Raw genomic sequence first — 9,950 nt, forward strand, 5'->3', positions numbered from 1 at the left:
TACTTTGGGGCAATTCTGAGCTGTGGTTTGCAATGGAGCGCCCCTCAGAGAGGATTTTGAAAGTTTACTTGCCTCTCTGCTATGTGTTTTCAGGTGCTCTCACAGTTGGCCTTGTGCGACAGTGTCAAACCATCCATGGACGTGACAGGACCTGTATTCCTCCACGGCTGCCTCCCGAGTGGGTCACTACGTTATTTTTCATCATAATGGGAATCATTTCACTAACTGTCACATGTGGTTTGCTGGTGGCTTCCCACTGGCGAAGAGAAGCTACTAAATATGCCCGCTGGATAGCTTTCACTGGAAGTAAGTGACCTAACTGCACAGTTGACCTGTATGCAGGGTAAACTGGTGGAGTCTGAAATAACACATAGTGTTGGAAAGGAGCAAGTGCTTAGGGCTCCTGCAATGCAAAACATTCCTTCTCTTTGAATACCACATCTGAGGGAAAAATAAGTCTTCAGAAATAAAGGTGTTGGTTTGCTAAGTGACTGTAATTGAGAGGGAGTAATGGTGTAAAAGAAGGGAAGGCCTGACCCCTTTACCTTCCTTGGGCAATGCCATTGATTGACCCAAGAAAATGAGCAGGGATAGGAGAGGTCGGTCCTGACTTGAGTGGCTGTAGTATTTCATACTTCCCCACTCCCATATATCCAGGACTTAATCACAGTAGCTTGTGGTTACTGAAAATTCCCTCTCTGAGGCAGGAGAGGCAGTTGGTACATCTGAGGTAACCTGTCCCTTACTCAGGTGTCTTGTGAATACCTCCTTCGGGGTTGAGGCTGGTTCAGTTCTGCTTCATGCTCACAGCAGCTGCTTTATTCAGAATGTCTGCATCCTAATTTGCTATGCAGGAGGATTGCCCACTGCAGAGCATCTGCTGTGCTTCACAGCACCAAGAGTTCTGCTTCCAGAAGTGACCTGCAGCCGTGCTTTAGCCAGAGGGAGCAGTAGCAGTGCTTTTCTGCCTCCCTTCCTGTGCTCTGCATGAGCACCAGTGTAACTCCTCACAGCTGAGCCTCCTCCAGCAGCCCTGTGTTTGCACTCAGGGGAACATATCCTATGGCTACTTCATTGCAAAGAAAAAAACAGTTATAATGAGCAAGGGCAATAACTTTCAAACTTCCTTTTCTTGGTGTGTGTTACAGGCTTAGCCCAACTGTGAAATGGTGCCTTAATGGTGGGGATGACAGCATGAAAAAACTCAAAACCTGAGGGCTTTTAAATTGACTTGAATTATGACAAACCACTAAAGGTAGTGTGAACACTAACTAGAAAATGCAAGTTTGTGGTTTACATGGGCATAAATAAAGTCTAATGGAACTCTGTGACATCTAATGATATCTAATACGAGTTAGATTTAACTTTGTTTTTGGGAAGGGAGTAATATTAAAAAGTGCTCAGCTTCAACAAAGGTACTTCACTGAGGCACTTGAACAATCAAAGCCATCTTTCTGACAACGTTGCTACACAGCATATTAAATTAATAGTGCAGCTCTTGCAGACAATGGAGCTATTGAAATGTTGTATCCATTGTGATTGACTTGCATTTATTTTCCAGTGAATGATTAAAATAGCAGACCTGAGTATTACTGAATATTCCATCCCAACTTTTCCAGTGCACCTGTTTATCTATACATATTTCATGTGTATCTAATATATGGGGGGGTGGGGGGTGTAAAATAAAAATGCTGTATAAAGTATTCACAGTGAGCTGGAGTCAAGGCTCTTGGGTAAAAAGCAGAGTTTGAGTTCTAGATATCAGTGTTTTTCTTTAATATCTTAAATCATCACATCCCTGCAGCTTTAGTTTTCTACAGCTGTGATGATTAGTTCAGCCAAGAAGTGTGGTACCCTAAAGCTTTTTTGTTTTGGATTTTTTCTCTGGAGATTTCTTCAGACTTGCAACAGGTTCATTATTAAATGTCTCAGTATAAAAGGACATTTTTATTTCAGCACTTGTCTTCTTGGTATGAGATGTTAATAATGAAACACACTAATTTGTTCTTATGCAAGTCAGAATTATTCATAATTCTATTAAGATATGATCTCTGCGTTGCTGAAATTATAAAATTCAATGTCTTAGGTATTCATCTCCAATACATACAACTCTGTGACCTTTGCATTCCTGTTAACAAAGATGATGGGGAATTTTATCTCCGAACTCACTTGTTAGGAAAATTAATTTTGAAAAATAGAAGTGAATGGAAGGAAGAATTCTAGATTTTTCATAACGTTGTTGAGAGTGACTTCTGTGGTTTGTTGGATGCAAGACAAATCAGTAACCAATTTGTAGGTTAGTATTAGGAAATATGCACCCATGTGGAATCACCTTGGAATACCCTGAGCAGATCCTTCCTGTGCAGTGCCAGTGCTGTTTAGATGAAAATGTGTAACTCATTAGAATGGGGTAGGGAAGATTTCATATTTATATTACATCTCATCTGTAAGTGATTTCAAGACTCAGTGGGCTCGTGCAGGCTGCTAGCAGATAATCTTCTCACAGAACTCTGAACACAGCACAGGATGTGCTGTCCTGGGCAGGCAGGGAACTCTGCTGGGGCTTCCAAGGGAAGCTCTGGGACTGCAGCTCCATTCCTACAAATGCAAGAGGGTCTGGAGTAAACACCTGAGGCAAAGGAATCCTTTTACTCAGCCTTTTCCTTACAACTCTGAGAGCAGCAGGGAAAGCCTGGTAAGAGGTCACTTTTGCCCAGTTCATGCTGGAATTTATATATAGTTGTATAAGTTATATTTTTCATAGTAATTTTGGTTGTAATTTTGTCATCTTGAATGACTCCAGGTGTTTTCAAGTACATACTTATTGCCAAATTTTTTCATCTGCATATCTATAAATATGAATTGTTGCTGAGAGTGGTCTTGTTTATCTTGTTTAGCTAAGAGACATGAAGACAGAAGTTTACTCTGTCAGTTCTCTTTCTTCTATACACTTCTGAAGGGATATACCCTAAAGGGTATTTACAAGTACAGCAGTTTCCACAGTTTATTCTCCATTGAGGCCACATAGGTGATCTCATGTCTGTTATTGCAATTTTGGCTATTGCAGTAATTCACAGAGCTCCCTCAAGATCTGTTTACATGGCACAGATTCATGTCTCTTACCATCTGCTTCAACTAGAAAGGGAATTAATTCTGTGTCTGCTACTACTGAATGAGGTGCTTCTCTGAGATGTATCAAGGGAGAAGATGCTAGACAGAAGAATTGTATTTCTACCTTTTTTCCAGCAGTTATCAGAATGTCTGGATTTGGTTTGGGTTTTTTTCCTGAGGATGTAAAAGTTCATGAGCACTAATGGACTGCTTTTTGGAATGCAAGTAAAAATGGAGCAGTATAATCACATCCTTAACTAACAGTAGCTATCCTGTGAATGTCTGTCTCTGGTGTTCCCCAGTGAATAAAGTGCTTCTTGAGTTATTAAAAATTTGTACCAGGTGCTGCTTTCTGTGTTATGTGGGTCTACAGAGGCAAGCAGACATTACAGTGAACCCTCTGAAGACTAAAGCTTTTTTGAAGACCAGATTTCTTTTCAAGTTGTCATTGATGTTCAAAACAATTTCACGCTGAAGAATTACAAGAACTAATTGGGTTTTTTGACAGCCACCATTCAGATGCAGACTAGAAAGCTCTTCTATGCTTACATAGGACTGCTCAAGAAACACATATCCATGCTTTCCTCAGATGGACTTAGATGTTTGAGATACAGTTAAAATAAGGAAGCATTTTTTTAAGGATTGTGTAGTGTGGAATTGCATGGACCGATAATCATAGATAAAAACTTTCTTCATTGTTTGATGTCTAAGGTCTGGTGTCTGGGTCTTTGGTTCTGTTCTGATAGATGGTCTAAGGTGGTGTCACTGAGCAGGAATGTGGCAACTGTGCAGTTGCCAGATGTTTTCTGGTTGTGCTCTTTCCCTTCCCTTTGAAGAATCCCGCGGCGGTGCAGGCACAGTGTGATGAGGCACGAGCCCCCTCCAGTGGAACAGCTGGGTTTTCCTGCTCAGCACTGGCAGCCAAAGGAACAATCCTGCTGCTGGCTGCTCTTGGCTCAAGGTGTTGTGAAAGCTGCTTTATGTGTTTTGGAAGGCAAGGAGCAGCTGATGTTCTGATATGGATCATGGTTTATGAAAGCATCATTCTTTATGTCCAGGTCCTACTTGGACACACTCTGAATTCAGATTCATCATGCCCAGTATCTTCTAGAATATGAGTGTTTTTTTTCTCAAAGCTGAGAGACCTGTGCTATGGAAATCATAAGCACTAAGATATAAAATATATGATAAACTATTCATCTTGGATATACATGAAATCCATTAAAAAATTAGTTCAGTGTAGCTGAATAATCCAGCACTGTAGCTGGATAAACTGGAGCAACTGTATTTAGTGAGGAAGAGCAGTAGTGAAGTATTTTTATTAAAAAATACTGATGTTGTTCCAACTGATTGTTTCCTCATTTGTTAAGACTTGAAACTTTCTTCTGGTGATGCCAAAGGCAACAGGCAAGCTCCTGACTTTATTTCACATAGCTTGGAAACAAAAGCAGCTGCAGCACTTCTTGCAGGGGAACTGGTGATGAAGGTGATGACTGTTACTATTGCCAGTGGTTTTTGATGTTGCTTGTTTGACTTTTAAGGAGGCTCAAGTAGGGAACAGCATCCCCAAGGTTTCCCCTTGCAGTGGTGGAGAAGAGAAAGAAGAGACAAGGACACTTTGTTCAGGCAGGAGTATTGTAACTTGGCTTGAATTTTATTTTTTTTTTTGTGTATGGCCACGTTATAGGCAGAGTTTGAGGACTAGGAGAGGCTTCAGTGTGAGCTGTCCTTCATGTTAGAAGATGTTGGTATGTGGATTTGTGGGGCTGGTGAGAGAACAGAGGAGGCTCAGCTCCTCTCTCCCCCCAGATCTAATTAGATTTAGTTGAATTGTAGGTATTGTGGTGCCGTGTTCCACTCACAGTAAACAATGTCTGAAACAACACTGAAATACATAGAAATGAAATAAGAGTAAAGCACCAATACTTGACTGAATTAGTAGAATCAGATCAAATTCTGTTTTATTCTGATTTTAAAACCCAATTGTATGTTCTTGCATATACAATCAAACCAGTTCAAAAGCTTTTTATTGTGAAGAATACCTTGCCTCTCAGAGGAGTCACATTTAGAAGTCATTCCCTTGACTGAGACAGTAGAGACCTGCACAGCTACATCCAAACTAAACAGGGGTACTTTTCCAAAGGTGTGCTACAGAAACACTGAAGTTGTCATCTGGGAAATAACACTGAATGTTCTCTCCTGGATTTGATCAGGGTATAGAAATGTGCTGTGAGGAATCTTGGCCACTACTGATACTTGAAGGCCTTGAAATCTGTAATGTAATTCTTTAACAGGAGTTCTGTATTTCTTGTACTTTCACACAGCATCAGTTGCAAGAACAACATAAACATAAGTTTGAAGTGAAATAAAAACCCTTATTGCTCAATCTCTTTGTTCACAGAGTCTGAATTTAGTTTTTCACTAAGAAGCTTGAATTAAACTGAATTGGAAAACTTTCATTTCATTGTATTATAATGGGAAATTCTAAGGATATTTCATTATCTAAGGAAACATTAATATAAATTTAGGAAATTGGTATCTTTTCATCTTAAAAGAAATTGCAATGACAATCTGAGTGTTTTCTGTTTTTAGCAAAGCTTTTACAGAAAATGAATGCGTGAAGAATGGGAGAGGGCAACTACAGTTGAAAAAGACAACTGATAATAGAAAAAGTTTCTTCAGTGTTGAATGTTACTTTATCTTGACTGGGCAAAATGACTCTAAAATAACTGGAGAGGAAATGACTGAACTTTGAGATGGTGATAGAATTGTATCTACCGATTTTTATTCTGTGAAGAGGATTCATGATCTAGTGAGCAGAACTGAAATTACAGTCAAAATTGGGGAATTTTAGTCTTTCTTGGAAGTAGATGAGGGATGTTTTGAAAGTATCATAAAGCCTACTGAGTCATTTCAGGCAAGTTATGAACTCAGCTCTGATCTCAGCTCTTCAGTTCAGTCAGGATATTTTGCTTGTTTTTCAGGAGAGCTCTGTGAACAGGTAAACATTTTCACTTTAACACAGTAGTGACTGTTTTTTTCTTTTTTCTTTGCAGTGATTCTATTCTGTATGGCAGCCCTAATATTTCCAATAGGATTTTACATCAATGAAGTTGGAGGTCAACCATATAAATTACCCAATAACACAGTGGTTGGGTCTTCGTATGTACTGTTTGTCTTATCCATTTTCTTTACAATAGTGGGACTTCTATTTGCTGGCAAAGTTTGTTTACCTGGCTGATGAATGTCTGGACTGCAGGACTTTATTTTGGAAAAGAGCAAGACATCAGAATTGCATTCTCAGGAGGATGCCTAAATCATATTATCAAACACTGACTGAAAAGAGGAATGCTTTGACTTGTTCTCACTATGCACTTTGGATGAAAAAAAGGAGAGCCTTTCCCATAACCAAATACAGCCCACGCTGACTAATCTCCTGAGCATACTCCAATGCAGTCAGGTCTGCACTGTGATAGGAACTAGTGAAGAATGCTTTCCACTGAGAAGCATAACACCCCACCTTACTGGACTGTTCCTGTTTTTAATGTCTAACAATTTGGAAGTCAAAGTATTTATGAACTTTGTGGTGGACCAGAGGGTTGCAGAGGAATTCAAGTGAGGCTGGCCTCGCTGTGTAGGAGATTAGTGTTTTACATCTTCCTTCTGATGAGCAAAGCCTTTGGCACCAATGTGGATCAATCCTGCATTACTGCACCAAGAAGCCAATAGATCAAAACATGTTCTCTCAATGTATGTAACAGCAGAAACACATACATCCCCTGCTCCCCCATAAGCTCTAGGAAACACTAAGGAACATTTTAGAGGGGGATTCGTCCTTATATTTATATAAATATATATATAAATATATATATATATTTTGCTGATGCAGTATACAGTGTGTGTGTATGTGTGTGTGTGTGTATATACACATATGTATATATATATATATGTATATACACACAAATGATTCCTGGAAAAGAACTCAGAATGCTTTGCTAGCAAAACACTGTGGTGTGCAAAACTAGAACTCAATAGAGAAAAGCCATTTTTCTGAAGGCCACATAGCTGAGAGTCTTCAGTTTACCTCATTCTTTGTAGCAGCCCTTGATTTTAACAGTTTTTTGTAATAGGTACAAACAATCCCATGCCTTTCTAGGTGCAATTTTAAGTTAAGCTAAAATTCTTTTTATGGTAATTTATTTGTATATGAGGGTAGAAGGTGAGATCATGTCATACCTTAAAATCCTAATTTTGGGAAACTGACACTCTTTACATTATTAGCAACTGTTGTACAGAAAATCTCTTTTTCTACTGCATTGTTACATTAGCATTCATACATGTTCAAGCACAGCATTTTACCATAGGTAAGATTTCTCTAGCACATATAAAAATGCAATGTTGAAAGTAATACAAACACTACCCCACTGCAAAGATGAATGCACTTATTTTCAGCTGAGTATTAATTCATCTTTGCCAAAAAAAATGAGCAATATAATTGTTAAAAATGTATGCCTTGTTTACTAAAGTTGTTATTTTAAATGTAGATTTAATGGCTACTCAAATTTGGAGTAAATATTCCTCACTAAAAATAGTTTTATTTTTCAACACAAGGATAAATCATTGAATCCACAGACATCTTAATTCACTACTAGGTTGGTGTTCCAGGGAAGCTGCCTGCACTATCAGTATTTGTTTTCCAGTTAATACATAGTTTACCTGAGATTCATTCTGAAAATAAAAAATTGTCTGTTTTGAGCACTGTTTCATTGAGCTTACTAGAGGAACTGCTTTAATGAATAGAGAGCCATTTTAGGATGAGATTTGTTAAAATAAAATCAGCAGTTTCTAAAATAACCACTTACCAGGTAAACTGGAGTGTTTAAAAATAACACAGTTTGCACAATTATTTTAAACTCTGTGCCATTCAGACCATAGTGGGTCTCTGCCTTTCTCCATCTCTTCCCTCTCCACCTCCCAAGGTATTTTAATGCAAAAAGGTTATTTGTTGATGTATATTTTCTTTTGAAATTTTTGGCCAAACTTTCCACTGGAATGGTTTCTAAGTATTTTTTTTTCCCAGTCAACTCATTCACAGGTAGAACAGAGTGTTTATGGATCACTATGTTTTTCCAAAGTATACTAATCTGTAAATTCAGCCAAGCACTTACTTGGAAATCATGGTTTAAGTATAATTTGCTTCCTAATTTAAACCTTCATCTTAATCCATGCCCATCTGCATGGGCTGTCTGAGGCCCCTGGTGATAGTGGTGGAGGTAAAAGGCAGGTTCAGCTGCTTGATATGTGTCAAAATTTTGGTGTTATCACTACTGTCCTAAGATAAAGTGTTCACTAAAACTTGGATTATAAATTATGTTTTCAGAAATGTTACACTTGTAAATAGTTCAAGATTTTTGTAACTGGATCACAGCTGGGGGGTGGGGAGAGTTTCTCAGCTGCTAAGATTTTCTTCCCTTCCCACCCCTTCAACTTACTTCAGTTATTGTAACATCATGTGGATTTAGGCTTTGATTAAATGGATCATAATGATAATTAAAAACAAACAAAATAAAGACACTTTACCTTGGAGCTTATCCAGACTGTGGTTGGCTGACTGGAAATTGATCTGATCTGCCAGTGCTATTGCTATGAATTATTAAATATCAGCAAAGGTTTAACAAATAGATTTATTAAATATTTGAGCATTTCAAGTCCAGAATTAGATGTGGCCACGTGCATTTTAAAAACCCAAGCCAGTAATTAAAGAGACAGCTGTCAACAGTTGCTTTTAATAAGGTCACTAAGTACTATATAGTACAGTATTAATTTATAGCAGAAAATCATATCTTGTAAACTGTATATAAAACACTGTTTTATGGTGCAATCATTTGTCAAACTTATGTCTGTTACTTTTGTTTTAAAGTTGTGTGCATTCTTTTCATACCTAAGAGCATCACTGTAAAATCTGCTGAAGACTATTTATAGGTTTTATTTGCACAAGGTTTTTTTTTGAACTACAGAAGTTCGTATTGAACATGCCTAAACATCTGTAGACTTTTTCAGTTCATGAGAAGCAAATGTTTCCATATGAATCTTCTCCAAAGGTAATCCCATATTTGTGTTGTGTTTACATAAACTTTTCTGATTCTGCCAACCATTATTTTTTAACTTTTTGAAGGACAGCTCATTTCATACACTGCTAGAGAATTCCATTTATCTTTTTTGCTTCTAGATCCTCCCAAAAGTTTGATGCCCCATCATAATGTAATTTGTGCACACTTTGTCATTTATTCGGCCAACAAAATATAAGATTGGAAACCAACAATACTTTCAGAAGGAAAAAAACTAATAAATTTGTCTGTATAAATCTTAAGATTGAGCTCACTGAAACAGTCGCTGGAAGCTGTTTGGCTCCGAGCTGGGGATGCCGCACTCCGAGCCCCGGCCCTGCCCCAGCCGGGCCCTCCTGCCGTCCCTGTGTTTCCGAGCCTTCGTTTAACCACTCCCGAACACGGCTGTGGGTTCCTGTTTGCCCCGACACACACACACACACGGGAAAATGGAAGCTGTCCTTTAAAACCTTTGTGAAGGATGAACGTAATGAAGGAAATGGTGTCTGCAGGCGGGCTGTGCTGCCGTGCCCGCCGCCTGCGCCCCCGGCCTTTACTGAGGGTTGTTTTCTATTGGTTAGAGCATTTTTTTCAATTAATGATTTCCGAACAAATGTTAATACAAACTGTATAAAATGAACATAATTTTCTTCACTTGTATTTTTGTTATTGAGCAAGTTTATCAAAATAAATTGTCTACTAAAGCGACTGGCTCCGGCTGCACTGACTGAA

General features: G+C 38.5%; 1 protein-coding gene across 2 annotated transcripts in view; it reads left to right on the plus strand.

Annotated features, from left to right (window-relative positions):
* The window catches only part of MOSMO (modulator of smoothened), a 29,948-nt gene extending 20,025 nt beyond the window's left edge, over positions 1-9,923 (plus strand). For both annotated transcript variants that reach the window (XM_056503563.1, XM_056503565.1), the window contains 2 exons: positions 94-306; positions 6,168-9,923. In XM_056503563.1, coding sequence (XP_056359538.1) covers positions 94-306; positions 6,168-6,352 — 398 coding nt within the window. In that variant the 3' untranslated portion in view covers positions 6,353-9,923. The remainder of the gene's footprint in view (positions 1-93; positions 307-6,167) is intronic.
* Positions 9,924-9,950: the final 27 nt, after the last annotated feature.

The sequence above is a fragment of the Oenanthe melanoleuca genome, chromosome 14 (genome assembly GCF_029582105.1).
Source record: "Oenanthe melanoleuca isolate GR-GAL-2019-014 chromosome 14, OMel1.0, whole genome shotgun sequence".
Classification (NCBI taxonomy): domain Eukaryota; kingdom Metazoa; phylum Chordata; class Aves; order Passeriformes; family Muscicapidae; genus Oenanthe; species Oenanthe melanoleuca.